Source organism: Schistocerca serialis, chromosome 3 (assembly GCF_023864345.2).
Source record: "Schistocerca serialis cubense isolate TAMUIC-IGC-003099 chromosome 3, iqSchSeri2.2, whole genome shotgun sequence".
Taxonomy (NCBI): domain Eukaryota; kingdom Metazoa; phylum Arthropoda; class Insecta; order Orthoptera; family Acrididae; genus Schistocerca; species Schistocerca serialis.
Genome location: NC_064640.1, coordinates 190,053,958 through 190,076,687, shown reverse-complemented (window position 1 = coordinate 190,076,687; position 22,730 = coordinate 190,053,958). Strand labels below are relative to the sequence as shown.

Sequence of the window (22,730 nt, the reverse complement as noted above, 5' to 3'; positions counted from 1 at the left end):
TCGGGAAGTGCGACCGTCTTATCGCGGAGTTCACTAAAGAGGAATATCGCTGCACGGTTTTGGTGGAAAGGGAAAACGAATATTCGTTTCTGTGGCATGCACGTCCTTTTAATTTCTGGTACGTATTTCGAAACATACCGTCCTGAAACTGGTAAGAGATGTGAAAGATGTTCTGTACATGTTAATCTATATTCCGCAAGGCACTTTACGGTGAACATTCAATTTCCCCTCACAGGTGATGGCGAACCCTGTAAACGTTTTGCTGCTTGCCATGGAGATATACCACAGACGCCAAATGAAGCAATCAATAGAAAACACACGTGAAGACTATTTTTTGTGCGACATGGTTGTTAAACTTCTAGAAGAGCATGTAAATGGCGCAGACATGTTGCTAGAAACAACTGAAACACTCGATATTGCAGACTGTGAATCTACAGACGGCGAAGACACCGACGAAAGTTGCACTCACGAAGACTCTTCGAGTGATAGCGCCACGTACCATCGTCAATTATCTCCAAAAGTAACACCAGCAACTACAATTAACTTATCAGACAAAGAAAAAGCGGTGACGTATTGGTTGAACGAAAGTGGTAAGAAACGCCTACGTGTCAGTACTGTTCAAAATAAGTATCGCTTTGTCCGTTCTGAACGTGAATTGTATAGATGGAAAAAGGAAGTCGCTGGACGACGTAAGAGTCGACTGGAAATGGCGATGGAGATAAATGCTCGACTTTTTGAGCTATTTACCGATGCCAGACAACAGTCATTTAGTGTCAGCGATACAACTTTGCGTGGTTGGGCGTTAGAGATTGCCAACGCGATAGGCGCTATAGAATTTACAGCTTCTCAAAGTTGGATTAGTCGCTTCAAAAGATCACATAAAATTGTGGCAAGAAAAATAACAAAATTTGTATCGAGAAACAGGTCGGAAAAATGAAGAGACACAAATGAAAATGATAGAAGCTTTTCTTACGAATGCAAAAAATAAGATCGCTAGTTTTAGTGAATCGTACGTCTACAGTGCAGATCAGTCAGGTTTTCAAAAAGGAATGCGTGCGAAAAGAACACTGTCATTCAAAGGGGAAAAACACATTGAGGCGATTGTGCAGTCCACGACTGCACTCACCCATTCATTCACTACAATGCCCATAATTAGTCTGGATGGTTCATTGCTGCCTAAACTATATGTGTGTCTTCAAGAACCAACCGGACGTTTTGGATCACGTGTCAAAAGAACAATGTTCTACGCAAACAATCTTGTGGTAGACGCATCGAAGTCTGGAAAAATGGGAAATGAAAATGTTACACTTTTCATGCATCATGCTTTTCTTCCGTTCTGCGGGAACAAATCTCCTACTTCTAGATTCGTGGTCAGGTAATAAAAGGTCTGATTCATTAAAAGCTGTATTTTGAGTCCACCCTGACAAAGAAGTAGAGATACTTCAGATTCCACCCGGCACGACGAACGTAATTCAACCTTTAGACAGAGAATTTTTCCGTCAGTTGAAGGCATTTTACAGAAAACTAACAGAGAAAATTATTGTGTGCAGATCACTGAAATTTCCTGTCTATCTCCGTGACAATATTCTCAAGCTGCAATCAGTAGTAAATTATCAATTTTCCTCCCCACGGTTTCCGAATTTGATTAAATATGCGTGGCACTCCTTGAACTGTACTGATACTAGGCCTGATTCATTCCTAACACCAGCCTAGATTTGTCTACGGACATCTAACAACGTCTGTGATTCGCAGGGCTGTCATATGTCGTCTTTGCTCGTATGTTCTTGGTGCACAAAAAACCTATGTTTTGAACATTGTATCAATATTTCGCATTTTTTCGGTAATTACAAGAAATAAAATTTGGACGTGTTCTAAACCGTATATTTATTTGTGTCTATTTCATAGCTGTTTGGAAAGAATGTTGTAGATAACGTATCAGCCATATTTGTCAACGAATGTTTCATTATCATACGATCGCTGTCACTGGGGGAATCAGCTCTTTCACTGCTGTGGCAAGAGACCGGCGCGTAGCTAACACCACCTTGTCCCTAGATGGCGTTGATATAACGTAGCGATAGAGGTCAGGGTTATACGAGAGGCAGTTATAAGCGCGGAAACCGTGCGACAATAATGTCTTACTTCATAAAATTGTTTACAGACTTCCAGGTCATGTCAGTAGCTAAAATTCTGCGTGCAGACTTCTTGCAATGTTAACTCACAGTGGTAAAAAAAGCAACACATGTTTCGACATGTCAAGTCTGACCATTCCCTTGTTAGAGGAATATCTAGTATATGTACCACAGCACTGCAGAAATTAATATGTGAAACAAGAAGAGCCAGGAAGCTATACCAGAGCAGCATGACCCAAATTGAAATAACCTAAAGGTTGCATAGATACAGGCATGCTAAACAACATTTTAAAGGAGAGTCTTGGAAAACAAAAATGGGACATTGGAAACAATTCATGCAGATTAACTTACAAACTGACTACCATACAAAATAGTCTAAGAGAAAATACAATTACCAACAGTTTTGTCCAGGCTCAAAATAAATGAAAGAATGATAATAGAAAGTTACGAACAGTCAGCTGCTCTGCTAATGGAAACACTACTTCATGATGACAAAGACAAAAACGAGACAGAAGATCTACATAGGTTACAAACAATGTTATGGGATGACTATAGAAAAAATGAACTTGCATATCCTGTTGAACAATACGAAATTGGGAAAATAATTTTAAGTCTGGAAAAGAACAAATCTCAAGAATCACAATCAAGCCCCACCAAAGTAATACAAGCCTTATGTGCCCACTTATATATTTACTAGTGTGAACTGTACAATGGGTGTTTCTTGCAAGGTAGAGGCCCTACACCATGGAAGAATGCTGAGATGATGATCTTTAGTAAAGGGCAAGATAAAGATCTGACGATACCCAAACTCTACAGACTGTCCAAATGTTCTCAGTAAGATAATGGAAAAAACTATTATGCAAATGATTACAAGATCATAGAATGCCACACAGGATGAGGTCCCACTGTTATGGGTTCAGAAGAGGAAGGTCATCAGGATGCGCAATTAATAATATGATCTTGCTAGTGGCAGACACTCATTCTATGTGCATTCTAGGGATGATGATCAATATTACAGATACTTTCGATAACCTGTGGTGGCCATTTTCTTTTCACCGTAGGGAACTGGAGTGTCCAGAAGTATTGAACAACTACCTGATAGGTTATTGACATGAGAGACACAAATCTTTAACATGCCCAGGAAATAAATGACAAAGACCATACTAAATGACTGTCCACAGTGATCAGAGTGTGACACAGAGTTTTGGGATGTAGCTTTGGAGCCCATACTGCAGAAGTTACATGACAGTGGTAATGTGAGCAGACTGTTAGCATTTGCAGATGATGTGCTGTTCATCATAAGAGTTGACTCCAGAAGAATTATAGAAGCAAATGTAAAGCAGTGTTCCATAGACTTGAAGGATGGTGTTGAAGTGTCAGATTGTCATTGGCCCCTCACAAAACTAAGTAACTCCTGCTGAAAGGGAACCTAGCAAAAAATCCTAAAATAAAATTAAATTATGTAACAATTAGAAGAAGCATAATAATGAGATATCTATGGGTATTTCTGGATGTAACAATATAATGAAAAGGATAGTTGCTATGTACCATATTGCAGAGATGCTGAGTCACAGAAAGGCACAACAAATGTGCATCATGTAAAGGAGGCAGGCATAAAAGAGCATACCACTAGACTGTATTAGCTACATTTGTAGAACATGATGTGAGTGTTTGGGCTCATTAATTGCAGCTTGTGAAGCCGGTTTCAGTAGCCAGAAGAGGTCAACGAAGAATGCTTTAAAGATTAATGGGCACCTACTCCACTACTCTGCATGATGCATTGTTAGTAGTTCTAGGAATATGCCCATTGAACTTGAAAATCTTGAAAAGGGGAGCCCTTTATTTATTAAAGAGAGGCAATGAAATGGGAGTATGAAGGATCAACTTATGCATTTACATACATACTCCACAAGCCATGATGGAGGGTACCCAATATCACTGCTAGTCATTCCTTCCCCTGCTCCACTTGCAAATAGAGCAAGGGAAAAACAGCTGTGTGTATGCCTCCATATGAGCCCTAATTTCTCACATCTTCATGGTTCTTATGGAAAATGTATGTTGGCATCAGTAGAATTGTTCAGCAGTTAGCTTTAAAAGCCTGTTCTCTAAATTTTCTCAGTAGTGTTGCACAAAAAGAATATCACCTTCACTCTAAGGATTCCTATTTGAGTTCCTGAAGTGTCTCCATAACACTTGTGTGTTGTTTGAACCTACCAGTAAGAAATCTAACAGTCCACTTCTCAGTTTCTTCAGTCTCTTCCTTTAATCCGACCTGGTGCAGACCCCAAACACAGTATCGAAAAATAGGTTGCACTAGCATCCTAGATGGGGTGTCCTCTACAGATGAACAACACTTTCCCAAAATTCTCCTTCACCTTATCTACCACATTCCTCACATGCTCATTCCATTTCATATTGCTTTGTAACAATAAGTCCAGATATTTAACTAACATGACTGTGTCAAGCAGGACACTGATAATGCTGTATTCATGCATTATGGGTTTGTTTTTCCTGCTTACCTGCATTAACTTACATCTTTCTACATTTAGAGCTAGCCGCCATTCATAACACTAGAAATTTTGCTTAAGTCATCTCATATCTTCCTACAGTCACTCACCTCCAACACATCCTGTACACCACAGCATCATCAGCAAACAACAGCGGATCGCTGCCCACCTAGTCAGCCATATTATATATATATATATATATATATATATATATATATATAAATAGAGGGAAACATTCCACATGGGAAAAATTATATATAAAAACAAAGATGAGGTGACTTACCGAACGAAAGCGCTGGCAGGTCGATAGACACACAAACATACACACAGAATTCAAGCTTTCCTGATGAGGCAACAGTTTGTTGCGAAAGCTTGAATTCTGTGTGTATGTTTGTGTTTGTTTGTGTGTCTATCGACCTGCCAGCGCTTTCGTTCGGTACGTCACCTCATCTTTGTTTTTTTTTATATATATATATATATATATATATATATATATATATATATATATACTACAGTTCCCTGGGGCAGTCCTGATGACATCCTTGTCTCTGATGAAAATTTGCCATTGAGAACAACATACTGGATTCTATTGCTTACGGACTCTTTGAGCCAATCACTTTCCTGGGAATCTATTCCATATGCTCATATCTTCATTAACAGTCTGCAGTGGGGCACCATGTCAGATGCTTTTCAGAAATCTAGAAATATGGAGCCTGCCTGTCACCCTTTATCCATTGTTTGCAGTATATAATGTTAGAAAAGGACAAGCTGTGTTTCGCATGAGTAATGCTTTCTACAACTGTGCTGATTCGTGGACATAAGCTTTTCAGTCTCAAGGAAATTTGTTGTTTGACTGAGAATGTGTTCAAGAATTCTCCAGGAAACTGATATTAAGGATATTGGTCTGTAACTTTGTGGGTCTGTTCTTATACCCTTCTTATAGACAGGAGTTGCCTGCGTTTTTTCCAGCTGCTTGGGACTTTTGCAGTGGTATACTTGGAACTGAGGCTGATACGACAAAGTTAATAATGGTTTGTGTATTAAAATCGTGGCAAAATGAATGGGACACTTCAAGCAAAAGTAGAACATATAAATTTCTCACTAACATCAGGGATAGAATGAAAATGAGATTTATTCATCTGTCAAGCAGATTGATACAGTACCTGCCTAGTTAGTCATGGCCCACATGTTATTATATTTTTACAAAATCGAAAGACAGTTGGATGAGAGTTGTGCCTGTGGCAGAGTGGACATTCCAGAGCACACGTTGTGGGCTGTGCACTCAAGGAAGATGCAATGGGTAATGGTGGGCAGGCATTAAACATGCTGGATCCCAAAGCAGCACAGAGGAACAAGTCAGTGCAGTGCATCTTGGACAATACTGCAGCTACAGCATCCAGGAAGGTCAAGGAAGACATCACAAGGCATTTATCTACATGTCAGCGTGTTTCCGTCCCAGCTACACAATGTACCCAACAGATGGAAAGAAAGCAACTGAGGAGGTCAGTGAACACTGAATGAAATGCTTTTTCAAGACTTTACATTGCACTGGTGCAAGTGATCACAGAAGTGTGGATTCTAAGATGTTACACTGAATCATGGAATTGCTTGTTACAGTGTAAACACTGCTATCAAGCTGCGCTATGTCCAAGGAATCCAACAGACAAAGGCAGTTGACTGTGGTAGTATGAGAATGAATCCAGTAGAGGAAACAATCTTCTGCATTTTAGATGCACCCTTATAAATGAACACAATCAGAGCAGAATGTATAGCACTAACAGAAGAATTAGTAGTTGGATGATTGGTAAAGGGGTTTTATTGTAGATAGAAAGTAGCTGTGGTATTAACATTTTCTTCATAATGTTTATAAGTACCAAGAGTGACTACTTAATACATACATTTATTATTGCACACACAATTATCTGAGAAACTAATGTAGGCCACACAACTCTCATAAATATGAGTTGTATGGCCTAGGTTAACTTCCCAGATTATAGGTTGTAATTTTGAAGAATAAATAAATGAAATAAATGTTGAAACTAAGGTACAGGTACAACATAACACTGAAACAGATCAAACATTAAGTACAGTCTCTAAAATTTAATTCTTCAAATACTGCATCTCAGGCAATACTACATTTCATGAAATCTACATTTAAAATTTCTATTATCTGAGATGACAAGAAATTAAAATAGTGATAATATTTTGATCATTCCAGCAACTGGCAGAGAAGGTTGAGAGTATCAGACTTGCTCACTGAATTTCAACAAAGCTTGCAATCTGTAGCATTGTCCCCAGAACAAATTGTGGCCCCTTCCTCTGAGCTAAGTGGAAGACTTTAAACAGAGACTGTGACTTCCTAGAGTCACACCATAGGATCCAGAATTGTAAGGTCCACCTAACTGAGTCAGGTGTGCACTACAGATCAGAGGCCACTACCCAGGCAAGTGACTGTGTGTGGGATGTACACAAGGTTTTATAATATTAGAAAACTCTTCATCCAGTCCAAATACTGTAAGAGACTCAGACATATCAGTGTAAGAACCAAGGAAATGCCCCCATCCCCTCCCCCCCTTTCCATAAGCGTATGAAAATCCTAAGGATTGACTGCCGAAGCATTCGCAACAAAGTTCCGGAGTTTGAAGTGCTCCTGAAAATCAGCAAAGCTCACATAATAATACGTACATAAAGTTGGTTAAAACCCAAAGTTGATAGAAGTGAGACTTTTGGAGAAAATTCAATCATATATCAAAAGGTTAGGCTAATGGGAAATGGAAGAGGTGAATTTATCACTGTAGACAAAAAGATCGAGTCTAGCAAGATAGAAATTGATCTGCATGTGAGATTGTTTGGGCAAGACTCAGTTTCAGGGGTGGACATAAAAGCATAATTGGATCCATCTATTAACCACCAGACCCACCTCCTAATGTAACCAAAAACTAGAGAAGACCTCAGATCAGTAGTACATAGGTTCTCACATAATGCTGTAATCATTGGAAGAGACTTTAATCATCCAACTAACAACTAGGATAGTTACAGTTTTGTTAGTGATGGACAACATCCTGTGAAACATTACTAGATGCCTTCTCTGAAACCTACCTAGAACAGTTTGTTCATAACCTCACTCATTATGGAAATATATTAGATTTAATGGCAACAAGGAGACTGAAACTCTTTGAAGATGTCCACATCGAAACTGGAATCACAAACCATGATGTAGTTGCAGTAACAGTGACAACCAAAGTAAAAAGGACAACTAAAACATGTTGAAGTAAAGTAGATAAAGAAAGAGTAATGTCATACCTCAGTGAAGAACTTGAAACTTCCAGCTCAGGACAGGAACATGTAGAGAAACTATGGCTCAAGTTTAAAAGAATAGTTGACCAAGTGCTGGATAGATATGTACCCAGTAGATCAGTTCACAATGGGAGGTACTCCCTACAGTATACGGTCACTGTAAAGAAACTCTGAAAAAAAGAGACTACTGCATAATAGGTGTAAAATCAAACCATAGGCTTATAGATGGAGAGATACTGAATGAAATATGTTTGGTCATCAAGAGAGAAATGTGTGAAGCCTTCAGTGGCTACCATAGAATAAAATTAATGGCTGGAAATAAAATTAATGAGTTAATTATCTGCATAGATGAATTAGAGTCCTCAAACCCTGCTGACATAATCTGCCTCTCCAAACATCATGTGACCACTGGTATAGAACTTTTAAGAGTTACAGGATTTAGGTTAGCATCTTACTTTTATAGAGCATAAATGGAGAAAGGAGGAATTGCCACATTCATCAGGAACTGTCATAAATTTAAGAACATAGACACTCATAAATTTGGCCTAGAACAGCATATGGAAGCATGTGCAACAGAAGTAGAATTTCATAAAAAATCCTTCATAATATTAAGTGTATATTGAGCACCTGCAGGTAACTTTAATCTGTTCATAAACCATCTTGAAGCTGTACTGGCCCATTAACAACCAAGAACAAAGAAATAGTGGTTGCTGGTGAATTCAATGTAGATTTCCTTAAAGACTCTCCCATTAACAACGTATTTGAGTTAGTAACACTATCATTCAACTTAATTCCCAATATAAAGTTCCCAACTAGGGTAGCCAATTGCTCACAAACAGCCATTAATAATATCTTTATAGAAAAGTCCAATGAGCAAAATTATATTACAAAACCAATAGTCAATGGCCTCTCAGACCATGACATGCAGTTCCTTCTGTTAAATGTTAATACTGATCAGGATACAAAGTCTGTTAAATGTGAACTCAAGAGGGTAATCAATAAGCCAAAAATTGATTATGTTAGGACATTCCTCAGAGACATTCACTGGGGTGATGTTTATGGTGTTCATGGCATGAATGAAAAATATAACGCTTTTGCTAATAAAGTGCTTACCTTATTGGAACGCAGTTTTCCCCCGAAACTAAGCAAGGATAGAGCAAAGTCTACAAAAAAAGCCATGGATTACTCAAGGAATAGAAGTATCTTGTAAAACAAAAAGAAAACTGTATCTTTCGATACAAAACAGCTCTGATGTTGATGCTATAGCACATTACAAGAAATACTGCAAAATATTAAAGTCTGTAATATGGACATCAAAGCAAATATATTACAAGGAAAAGATAGTCATATCAGATAACAAATTAAAGACAATATGGGATGTAGTGAAGGAGGAGACCAGTAGAACCAGACATGAAGAGGGGCAAATAGCATTAAGAGTAAATGATACATTGGTGACAGATGAGACTTTTTAACAAACATTTTATAACTGTTACTGAAAAGATGGAGTTGTCAGGTTCTGTAGATGCTGCCATGGGATACCTCAGACCAGACATTGCAAGTAACTTCCATAATATGAATTCGACCCTCACTACCCAGCAGAAGTAATGTCCATCATAAAATCTTTAAAATCAAATACATCTAGTGGGTATGATTAAATATCAACAAAGTTAATTAAAGAATGTTATTCTGAGTTAAGTAACATATTAACTTATCTGTATAACCAGTTGTTTATCAGTGGAACATTTCCTGAATGGTTGAAATATGCTGAAGTTAAGCCACTGTTTAAGAAGGGAGATAAAGAAATAGCTTCAAATTTCTGTCCAATTTCACTTTTTCCAGCATTCTCAAAATTTTTAGAAAAGGTAATGTTCAAGTGGCTTTATAACCATCTTATCACAAATAACATACTGTTAAAGTCACATTTTTGATTTCTTAAGGGTTCTGCTATTGAGAAAGCTATCTACACTTACAGTGAAAGTGTACTTAATTAATTACACAATAAATTGCAGGCAGATACTATATTTTGTTATCTGTCAAAGGCATTTGACTGTATAAATCACAATAATCTTTTAAGTAACTTAGAATTTATGGTGTAACAGGAAATGCTGCAAAAGGTTCAAATCTTATATCTCTTATTAGGAAAGAGACATATATTAAGCTGTCAGGCATCATCCAACTGGGAACTAATTACATGTGGAGTCCCACAAGGTTCCATCTTAGCGTCCTTACATTTTCCTTGTGTAAATCAATGACCTTTCATCAGTAACATTACCAGGTGCCAAGTTCATTTTGTTTGCCGATGATACAAACATTGCAATAAATAGCAAATCAAGTGTACTCTTAGAAAGATCAGCTAATTAAATATTTGTGGACATTAATCACTGGTTTGTTTGTCACTAAACTTTAACAAAACACACTACATGCAGTTTAGAACTTGTAAGAGGTGTCCCACAAGTATATGCCTTACATATGTTGACAAGCAGATAGAAGAAGTGGACAGTGTTAAATTCGTGGGTTGACTGCTTGATAATAAATTCAACTGGGAGAAGCACACCACAGAACTGCTGAAGTGTCTAAACCAATCTCTAGTTGCAATGGGAATTCTGTCAGACATAGGGGATATAAAAATGAAATAGCTGGCATACTATGCTTACTTTCATTCCATAATGTTATGTGGGATTATTTTTTTTAGTAATTCATCAAACCAAACTAAAGTTTTCTGGGCACAAAAACGTGCAATAAGAGTTATATCTGGTGTGAACTGAAAAAGATCCTGCAGAGAACTGTTTAGGGAACTAGGGATACTAACTACTGTTTCCCAACATATTTATTCCTTAATGAAATTTGTCATTAAAAATATTTCACTTCTTCAAACCAACAGCTCAGTTCATGGACTCAGTACTAGAAATAAGAATAATCTTCACAAGGATTTAAAGTCACTTACTCTTATACGGAAAGGTGTGCGTTATTCAGGAACACACATTTTCCATAACTTGCCAGCAGCAATAAAAAGCTTAATTTTAACAGGAAGCCTGTACATTATTGTTTAAAAAATGATATAGTCTCCATCTGTCTGAATGTTTATTAGAGTAATGTGTAAAAATTTGAAGTAAGTTGGTCAAGAATTCTCCAAGGTTTTTGATGGCAATATTATAGCTTATGTCCATCTGAATGTTTATTGGTGTATCACGAAAAATTTGTAATTAATTTGGCAAGAACCTTTCAAGATTTTTGGTAACAACATTAAATGATGATTTGTATATACAGTTGCAGCAGACTTGTAGGGTAGGTGGGGCACATCACAAGGGCTGAGAATTGCATAGCAAACCCTGTCTACCAATGTCAGGGGTAAGTGGTAACAGATATCAAAGATCAGAAAGGAAATGAGACTGATTTATTAGAAACATTTATTGGACACAATGAGTACACATGGTGTACAACATGAATACAGCTTTAATGTTACAACAGATGCTAGAAGTTTGCACCAAGATATGTCATGATTCCTGACACCAAAGCAGGACTGACTGCTGGACACACACAAACACATAGGTTCACAGTATATTTATTCCCTCATGAAGTTTTTTGTAAACAATCTACTACAGTGCAAAAGGAACAATAAGGTACATAATTACTGTTGTGACTTGGCAAGACATCCAAGCCACTATGAGGTAGCCGAAAGGCACGCGTTTAAGCTCACGCAGGCTGGCATGAGGTCTGGAACAGTTAAAGGAGTTGAGTCTAGTAAAAAAAGTACGTAGCTTCTGGAATACTTAACTTTAATCCATAATTGGTGAACATCGGTCTGACGGTACATGCATCACAAGATAAATAGCAAATGATAATGGCGCCTTGCTAGGTCGTAGCAGATGACGTGAAGGCTATGCTAACTATCGTCTCGGCAAATGAGAGCGTAATTTGTCAGTGAACCATCGCTAGCAAAGTCGGCTGTACAACTGGGGCGAGTGCTAGGAAGTCTCTCTAGACCTGCCGTGTGGCGGCGCTCGGTCTGCAATCACTGATAGTGGCGACACGCGGGTCCGACGTATACTAACGGACCGCGGCCGATTTAAAGGCTACCACCTAGCAAGTGTGGTGTCTGGCGGTGACACCACAATTACAACACCAGAAGGAAAAATGACAGTCAGGTTTGTCTTTAGTACAAAAGAGGTGCACGATGCTGCAACAAAAGATTTTAACCACTTACCTAATGATATAAAATGTCTGACAGACAGAAAAGTTAAATTTGATAACAGACTGAGAAAGTTTCTCCTTGACAACTCCTTCTGTTCTGTGGAAGAATTTCTGTTACCGTAATGTGTAAAAGGTGATGGCTAGGAATTACTCACACACATCTGTATATCTTTAAAAAAAATCTTAGAAATGTTCAAAATATAACTGTATATACAATTAATTTGTGATGTGAAAGTAAAATGACTCATTCTACATCATTATAATCTATCAAGCAAAATGATCCATGGAACATGTAACTAACTAACAACGAAAGCTTCTTTGATTGTAGCAGCTGCATAGGTGAATCTTGTGACAAGACCCATTTCAGACTCCACAGGATTACAACACATGACAAATTTGATGCCTCCCCTAGAAAGAAATCCAGACCCAATAAATCTGATGAGCATGGGGGCCGGGGAATCTGTCCACCACTCTCATTCTGTCGATGCAGGAATGAGTTACTCAAATGCCTGTGAACAGCCAGTCCAAACTGTGTAGCTGCTCTATGATGTTGACACTACATGCAGCACCTCACATTTGCTGGAACATCTTCAAGCAATCCAGGAAGAACCTATTCCAGGAAGTTGTGATACTTTGTGGCAGTCGAGCAGTCACTAACGAAGCCTGTCCACACATTAACTGTGAAGCAATGTGCCGTTTGGTGCCACATTCCGTGGTTGTTTTTTGCTGTCCAAATGCTCATTGTGGTGTTGAATACAACATTCCTAGGAAATGTGGCATCATCAGTGAACAACACATAGCATGGAAAATGTACATCTTAGCTACTATGTTGCAGAAACACTGTGCAAAATGCACACATGCAGGATGGTCATTGGGGTGAAATAACAGCATGCAATAAAGTCATGTAAGGACTCGGTGTTCAAAATGTGGTGGACACTGCTATGAGACATTCTTAAGTCTGAGGCAAAGGCATGTATTCTGGTGCTTGGATTAATCTCCAAGGCATCCAACACACTTTCTTCCCTAATGACCAAATGCACCAATTGTGGCCTGCCCTCACTAACTCTGCCACTTCTCAATGAGCCGTACTCACACAAATTTCAGTGCCAACATGCATACAAGCTGTGGTGCAGTTGATGTCTGTCTGGGAACCATTCTCAATATACTCATCCATTGCACATGTCTTAGTCCATACATTAAGTGCATGTCTGCAAGCTCACCATTCTTATACCATTCCATGCTCCTTGTATGCTGGCTAGTGCTCGAATCAAGATATCCTCATGTCTCCCCCCCCCCCCCCCCCCCCAGTATTCTCGTATACAGCACCACTTAGAAGCATATGATGATGTTTATGATCGTGGGTTGCTGTGCAGTTCTCAATCCTTACAATGTGCCCCATCTCCGCTAGAAGTCTGTCACAACATTTCTGGGACACTATATATATATAAAGTAGATGACAGATGACCCCCCTCTGCCCCCCCCCCTCCCCCATACACACACTGCAGGAAAAAAAAATTTGTACACACTTTTAGAGGTTTCCAGTTCACTCGAGATTTATTATTGCAATAGTGCATATGCAGTACATGAGATGATTACATTTACAGATCAATAGCACAAGCGGATCTGAGATACAAGGTATCAGCCCGTGCTGTGATGTCCATATTAGTATGGGTCGCAATGTAGGTACTGACTGTGGTATCCAGTTGATCATACAGGTAGCAAATACAGTCCTGGGATATGTTATGCCATGCCTGTTCAACGTGTTCATATAGTTCTGTAAGAGTTGTTGGTTGACAAGCCACTTCTTGTCCCATCATATTCTACATGCGCTCAATTGAAGACAAGTCTGGAGATCATGTGGCCAAAGAAGTTGCTGGATGTCTTGCAGAGCATGTTGGAATTTCACAGGCAGTGTGTGGGTGAGCATTTTCCTGTTGGAACAACACATCACTGTCCTGTTGCAAGAAAGGGTCTAACAACATTCACACATACTGCGTGCTGGTTAGCATACCCTCCAGAAACACCAAAAGTTAACAAGAATTGTAGCTTATTGCAGCCCAGACAATAAGGTCTGGGATGAAACCAGTGTGTCTAGGAAGGATGAACTCTATGAGACAGCACTCGTCAGGTCTACATTGCATGTGCAAATGACCATCACTTGCATGCAGGCAGAACCTGCTTTCATCACTGAAGACCATGGCGTGCCATTCTGTCTTCCAAGTGGTCCTCTGATGGCACCGGTGGAGCCGTCATGTTGATGTTGTGGCGTGAGTGGAAGATGAGACAATGCTCCTCACGTCTACATCATATGTGCCAATTACTATCACTTGTGTCCAGGCATAATCTGCTTTCATTTCTGAAGACCATGGCATGCCATTCCATTTTCCAAGTGATCCTCTGATGGCACCATTTGATTCATGCTTGTTGGTGGTGTGGCATGAATGGAAAATGGGCTACAGGTGTCTGTATCTGTAATCCCAGTGCTGATAACCAGTTCATAACAGTTTGTGTTGACACGACTGGGCTCATAAGCCCTCTTATGTGTACTGTGGTAGCTGTATGATCTGTCACTGTGGCCCTTAAGATACGATGATCCTGGTAGGTGTGCATGTTGATGCTGTGGCATGAGTGGAAGACAAGACAATGCTCATCAGGTCTACATCATATGTGTGAATGACTATCACTTGTGTCCAGGCAGAATCTGCTGTTGTTCCTGAAGACTATGGCATGCAGTTGCATTTTCCAAGTTAACCTCAGTGCTGATAACCAGTTTGTAACAGTTTGTGTTGACACAACTGGGCTCACAGGCCCTCATACCTGTACTGTGGTAGCTATATGATCTGCCACTGGGGCCCTTAAAATATGATGAGCCTGGCAGGCATCTGTGCTGAATGGACATCCAGAACCCCATCTGCGGGTGTGAGTCTGCTCACATGACCACTGATACTGACATTGTGCACAACTGATGTAACACATCCAACTTGTGTGGTAATTCTCCAAAAGGATCATTCTGCCACTTGGAAGGCCACAATTTGACCCCTTTCAAACTCTCTCAGTTGGCTGTAGCAAGCACAGGTACATCCCTGTGGCATGGTTGCTTCACACATTTACCTCACATGGAGCCTTCTGCCTGTGAGCATTCTCTACTAAAGTGGAGACACAGGTGGCCCTTTGGCAGTTATGCTGCTATCTGTTGGTGTACAACATTGAAACCATTATCGGACATGTGGGGTACATCATAAGAATTGAGAACTGCATAGCAACCATGGCCACAATCATTATATATAAAATGAGAACTAGTTTCTTGATGAAATTATTATGTTTTTACAGTATTGAATAATGGTATTCAAATAGTTTCATAAGTTTTTGCATAAATTATTTTAACAATTTTATTACTAATAGTGCAAAGTGTTTCAGAATGGTTCATCTTATTTCTCAAGACTATGTCTTCTGCATGAATGAAGATAGAAACCTGGGAAATTTTAATTTATGCGAAAGACTACAAAGTATTTATTTTCAAACAAACCATCCAATTTTACGTGCATGCGTGTACAGCCTTGCGGTACTTTTTACAAACATTTACTATGAAAGTTTTCATTTACATTTCACAAATGTTCAATGTGCCCTGCACTGGACATTCAAGAAAGGTCCAAATGATGGTCAAATTTGTTCCATAAATTTGCAGGCATCACTTGAGGAACTGCAGTCACTACTGTTACTATGCAATGACACAGTTCACTCAAAGTTGTTGGAAGTTGAGGCATATAATCTATCAAACCCCCACCTCATTCCCTTGGAGGTCAGTGGTGAAATGCAAGATTCATATGCCCTAGACACTCTTAAGAGATGCAGTGTTGTACTCTCATCACAAATCACTGTATTGCACCTATTGAAATGGATAATGCAAAACGCCTTTTGTTGCTGTGTTATTGCCATCTCAACTCGACATACATTGGTTAGTAAATGAGCAAATAGCAGCACCAGGGAGACCCCTATCAGCAACTACAGGAACCAACGGGTGCCAAGGTAAACTTTTAGTGTCAATGAACTCGAACCTTAAGTTTCTATCTTTGTTTATTTACAAGCAATAGAGTCTTGTGGAACTGGATGAATCTTTTTGAAATGCCCTGTATATTTTGTTAACAGTCAGTAGTCAACTTGAATGTTTGTTACCACTTCACCAGGTACCACACAAGACAGAAACTTTTGCTATCAATGACACAAAAAATGTTTATAAAGTATTTTACCAAATGTCAGAATCCTTAAACGTAATGCACATAGCAACTGGTAACCACCAACACACTAAACATAATGCCATAAAATTTTATTTGTGCTGTAATGGCACCTGTTTTGGAGATATGCTTGAGGAGTTGATTTGAAACATATAATATTTTTATTGTTTTAATATATTCATGTAATTTTTTGCAAAGCTTTATCCCTGCTTGCAGTAGACCATTTTGCTGCATTTTTGTGTGGATGTATTTTGTTTGCAGTTACAGGTGTGAACATACTTGTTTGTGTGACCTATCCTGTTTTTTATAATTTTCATCCCAAATGATTTGTCATCAAAGATATATAAGCAAGACAGTGTAAGTAGTTGTAGTAGTCTTCTTGTTCTTCTTCTTCTTTTTTCAGTGGGTTCCATGCATTTATGGAATGTGTACTTTCAGCGATGTTACTAATTCTTTTTTGTGGTACAAAGCACCTTCTATGTCTACTTAGTTAAGAGTTTCCATGAAAAATAATTCCATATCATAACAATACTTTCATAAGTACACAATACACATTTCTTACAATTTACTGTATTGTGCATCCTATTAGAATTTTGATACAGTAACATGACACTTAGTTTATCATTTATATAGTTCACATGTTCATCCCATTTTAGATTATCTTGTATCTACATCCCAAGAAACATAGTGACATTTGAAGTTTCTACGTGCTTTCTAGATAGTATTATTTCTGGAGATTGTAAGTGTTTTCTTTGTGAGGCATGTAAAAGTGTGATAACCTATGGGGCTATTTTTTGAGGGCCACTCTGTGATGTGTAACAGACTTCTATTTCTTTCTGTAGCTCATCTGCAGTCTACCCCCTAATTAAGAGATTTGTGTTGTGTGCAAACTTAATACATTTTTGAAATGGGATTGATGATTTCAAATCAATCATAAACGTATCTGTAAGTAGATGACAAAAAAACCTGATTATTTTTTCATCCTGTTTGAAATACTGCCTTCTCAGAAGAGTGTATGTGTTTCTGGTGTTTATTTATATTCTTAATGATCTTCTATTCTTTGTTATCTCACTAACAATATTGCTAGTAAGTTAATGTAGAGCTTTTATTTTATCTTACAGAAAGTGCTTGCACAAAGGCTTGGGCATTTACAAGAGTACCAAGTTATGAACTAGCTGCACCAAATACTGTGGAAGTCAGGAATATATTTAGCAGACGACAGTGCCAGGACGAATGCTTGCGGGAGACAAGAATCATCTGCAGGTACAAGATCTTTTTTCAGAAAATGTTGGCTGCCTTATTATCATGATTTACGAAGAAAATTGGCTTATTTGTTGCTGACTACAAATAAAAATACAGTAAAATTCAGAGTATAGTTTATAAACACCTCTTATTAAGAATATACCCTTATGAGGTTTCACTATGTCCCATCTCTTACCACATGCTTAAATAGACAGAAGTTAGCCTTATTACCTGTACAATCTCTCCTGCTCTGATTTTGTGAATTCAGTATGTACTGAGAAACAGAAAAGAAACATACACAGGTAGCTTTGTTCCAGTGTTGACTTAGGTATCGCATTAAACAAATTTAAAGACAGTAAGCTTTATCTGTCAATGACACTGAAGTCAAGCAGTATAACAGAGCTTCCCTGAGTGCTATGTGCCTAACACTTATAAAGGTCCCTAACATAACACACTGCCAGTAATAACTTAAAAAATACTCCAAAATTCCCTTTGACAGTACATGTGTTTTGTTAAATTTGAATTGAATACTGTTTTGACAAAGATGTGGTGGTTCTGGTAGGTACAAAACAGCTTATAGCCAAGATCAGATTCAATCTTACAGAAATGTATCTCAGTTCAAAGTACTGCTCCAGGAGTTACTTCTGCATCAGCCCTGATAAATGATAAATGATAACAAGGAACGTCAGTGTTCTGTGAGTTGTTCCTAAAACATGTTGGACATAATGTTGATTATATTAATCATAAGCAGCTGTCTCAGCTTAGCTTTAAAGTAAGAACCTTATTGGTGAAAAATTTGCTCGTCATCTGTAATCTTACAATGAAGAACTAGTATGAATAATATATATTTTAAGTGATTCAATTGTAGGTTCTTCGTGAAACACTGTATATTGTATTATGTAAATGAAACACTTTTTAGCCTCGTTTCACAATAAAAAAAATAGCCAAAAATAATGAATTCTAACGTTATTGACAAATTTTTCAATAAAAAACTGAAGAAGCAGGCTACATCCCTACTGTACACAGTGAACAACATAAATAAATCAAAAAGAAAATGGTGCAGTTTACTTTTATAGGTAAAACTGCAAATAGGATAAACAGAACTCCTTTGCCAAACACTGAATAAATGAAAACCACAAGTACATAATGGATAAAGAAGTCTTACACACTGAAGAAGAGTGTGCAAAGCACCTGCAGTTAGAAATTAAGAAACAGTTTGTGTACCCCCACATTTATTACTGAATGAACAAACTCAATTCAATTGTTCACCTCTTTTAGACAATATTACTTCTCCTACAAAGACAAAAAACTGTGGTGCCTTCATTTACAAAACAAAAAATACCATTCCTGTACATAACTCTGGTCCGAAGTATGTTTAATCATAATTATTGTAATTGCTGTACTAATGAATTTTGTAAATGCTGTACTAATGAATTTTATAAGTCCATGTGTAATTTGTCAAAATTGTCAACAAAGATAACTTTTACAGTTTAAGTTAAGAATTGACATGTTCATCTTGGCTTGGTTCTCATCCTTGGAGTCAGTTATGTAATAGAAAATGCGCTTATAACCTGAAACCTAGGTCATACAGTAATAATGGAGTTTGTGAAACAAGGCTAAAAAAGTCTTTCTTCAGTTAACACAATCTATATTTTGTAGTAATAGGGTCCAGTGTTCATTATGAATAGCTGTTCATAACTACTCTATGCAGGCTGGCAAATATAAAAATAGTAATTAGTGTTCTTAGAAATGTCTTAATGTCGATAAATTATTTATTGACAAATATCTTTTTTCAAGTTCTATCTCTGTAGTAAGATCTTACTTTATTGGCAAAAATCTTTGCTCAGTCCTATCTCTGTGGTAAGATTTTACTGCATAGCCTAAGCCAATTTTATTATTGTCTGAACACTCAGTATGCCACAGACCTTGTAATGAGATAGCCTAGTAGTAGGAAATGTCCTCCTGATATTTTGGTTGTGATTACTGTTTACACAATATGATAATTAGGAGATAAAATAACAAATCCCTAAATTACTTTCAGAGCTAAGAATTTAAATATCATTAAAATTTGTTTATTTTACTCAAACAAGAAAAAGAAAACTTTATGTCTATGCATCCTTGTTTTACTAATGCACTGCTAGGCAGCAAATACTGCATTTATGTTTACATACTAAAACTTGGGATCTCACAAAATGCAAAATGTGTTCACTTTAAATACCTAATCATTATATGTGGACAAATGTCAAGTACATGTTACCTTTTTACAATAAACAAAATTCATGAAATATAGTAAACAACAGATCAATAATCCATTCTTATGATCTAAGATGGGACTTTAAACTTACAACGGCAAAGACAAAATTGAGGCCTTGACCATGTATTCATTTATGTGCACAGAAAATTGGTATTCCACTTATTCCATGCTTTGAGTTATTATCATCACATTGATGGTATACCTATCTAAGTTGCAGCATTTGTATTGATGAAAATGCAACCTAGCAGCTGCTAGTTGTTGCTAGTGTCGCACATTCATGTTGGTATAGCTGATAGCTCCTTTTTTGACATAAAAGTTCATCATTTGACATGAAAGAGAAAAAAATATCCATGTTAGTATGTCTTCTTATCATCTGATACTCAGCTTATTGAAGTTGTTCAATATTATTATTTAAATAATGACTTACCTGTTGTCTTATAGCTGTAAATGTATTTAATCAGCATACTCATATGTCAGCAGAGCAGCAATGTAACAATACCAGTCACATAGGTAGGAATCATTATAAAATGATGAGACCTAGCCAACTATATGAAAGTGTAGGCTTACCATTGTGAGATCACACTGGTTCATTACATCTTGTAAGCTGTAGGTAAATTATAAAAATTGAGGTAAAGACATTAGGAGAGAAATTTTGATGGGTTTTTAAGAACTGCCCTTACTTCACATGTGTAAAAAGATCTAAATATTGTGAAAATATCTTCTAACATACATATGAACTAAACTGAACCTGGACTATGACTCACAGTGAGCTGATCTGACGGTGTCTCCCTCTCTTGATTACCTTGTTTCTCAACTAATATGAGGGTTGACTGAAAAGTAATGCCTTCACCTTTGTAACTCGTCAACAGTTGGCAGCATTGGTATGTGGCAGGTACTGGCTTCTTCCGTAGCCTCTTCTCTACAGCTCCAGTTGGCGGGAAGCCCTAGCATTGAATGGTTGTGTTGTTACAGTGTAAAGTGTGGAACCCTGCGCAGACGATTTAAGCAACGTGCAGTCATTGAATTCGTGACAGCAGAAGGTGTCACCCTGAAGGAGATTCATCAGAAAATGAAAGCAGTTTATGGTGATTGTGTTGATGTGAGTACTGTGCATCATTGGGCGAGTTTGTTTAAAGATGTTGAGGCAGGAACATCTGACCTGCATGACAAACAAAGAGTTGGATGTCCTGTAACAGCAACCACTGAGTTTCACAAGCAAAATGTCGACAGATTGATTCAGGATGATTGTTGTATCACTCAGAGAGAAATTGCAAGCAGAAAGGACATTTCACAGAAACGTGTGCGTCACATTATTGCTTTGCTTGGCTATCAGAAGATCTGTGCACGATGGGTACCCTAGATGCTGACCCCTGAAATGAAAGTGCACAGACTTGAAATTTGCCAGGAACTCCTCTCGCGTTATGAGAATGAAGGTGATGCCTTTCTCCATTCAATTGTGACAATAGATGAAATGTGGGTACACCATTAGAACTTGGAGATGGAATGTCAGTCGATTGCAGAAACAGAGTGTCAACTTCTTCCATGTTGGCTTCAGAAAACTTGTTCATCGTTGGCAGAAATGTTTCCAACTGGGTGGTGATTATGTGGAAAAGTGAATATTGGTAATTAAAGATGACATTCTAAGGCTTATTTCTGCATTTTATTTATTAAAATATTCTCATCCAAACCCAGTTAAAGAAAGTGGACACATTACTTTTCATTCATCTCTCATATATGCTGCAGTACCTGAAAAGTGTACTTGAAGATGTAAACATCCATATCTATATTCCAAGAATGCTGTTTAATATTTTGTTACAAAAATCTTAACAAACTGTTGCAGAAATAAAGTAAGGGATATGTAATCCTAGCAAATTCAAAAAGTAATTAAAAACTTATCTTATTAGTCAGTACTTCTGTTCTGCGATAGTGCATGCCATGGTTATTGAAATGTGCATTACTTCTTGAATAAATTGTCTTATATAACTGGAAAAATAACAGAATTCAGCCAGGTAGTGTCTCTTCTGCAAATGTATAAGACCATTGTTCTTAAGCACAAATAGAGTAGAACTGTTAAGAACAGAGGGTAAAAAATAGAACAAAATATTCTTACAGCTTTGATTGTAATTCAGAACTTGTAAACTTTGTTCTCATTTTGAAAACCAGTTTTTATTTGTTATTTGTTATTTTTGCTCAAAAAGATTAATGTTATGTTCCCAAAAGAGATGTCTGTCTAACTTTACATTGCGGAAGATTTTTATTTCTGTCCCATCATTAGACACATCATTCCGTTGCACTCTTATCAGGTTGCTGATTTAGAAGAAATATATATATTTGACTCATTTTACTGTGGTTGAAGCTTGGGTGTTTACTTTTTATGTAATTCCTGAAGATATAAGACACCAGAAGAATTCAGTTCTATGTCATTTTCATTAGGTGTCCAGATAAAAACTCTTGTGTCATATGTATTTTTAAATTCCTTGCTTCTGTGCACTGTGTATATATCATTTACATATCATATAAAAGGCCCAGAACTAATCCTTCGGGCACACTACTCTTTAAAAAAGTGGACTAGATCAGTACTCCTTAGTAATGTTAGCCTCTTTGCATCCAATTTTTGTATCATGATATTTCCCTTTTAGGTGCCATTGAAAGAGACTTTTAGCTATTCCTGTGATACAATAAGTTCCCAGTTTATTAAGTAGCTGTTGGTCATGAGAAACTGTGTTGAAGGTAGGTGACAGATCTAGAAACAAACATGCCTCCCATTTCTTCTCATCTAATTTTATTAACATTGTATGTATTTGATTGTATACAGCAGATGATATAAAATAACCTTCCATTAATCAATGTTGTGTTTCTCATAACACTTTTCTCTGAC

At 37.5% G+C, this 22,730-nt stretch overlaps 1 protein-coding gene across 2 annotated transcripts in view; it reads left to right on the top strand.

The window, feature by feature from the left end:
* Positions 1-22,730, top strand: part of LOC126469895 (uncharacterized) — a 485,688-nt gene that overhangs the window by 350,088 nt on the left and 112,870 nt on the right. For both annotated transcript variants that reach the window (XM_050097238.1, XM_050097237.1), the window contains exon 19: positions 17,478-17,619. In XM_050097238.1, the coding sequence (XP_049953195.1) occupies positions 17,478-17,619 (142 nt within the window). The remainder of the gene's footprint in view (positions 1-17,477; positions 17,620-22,730) is intronic.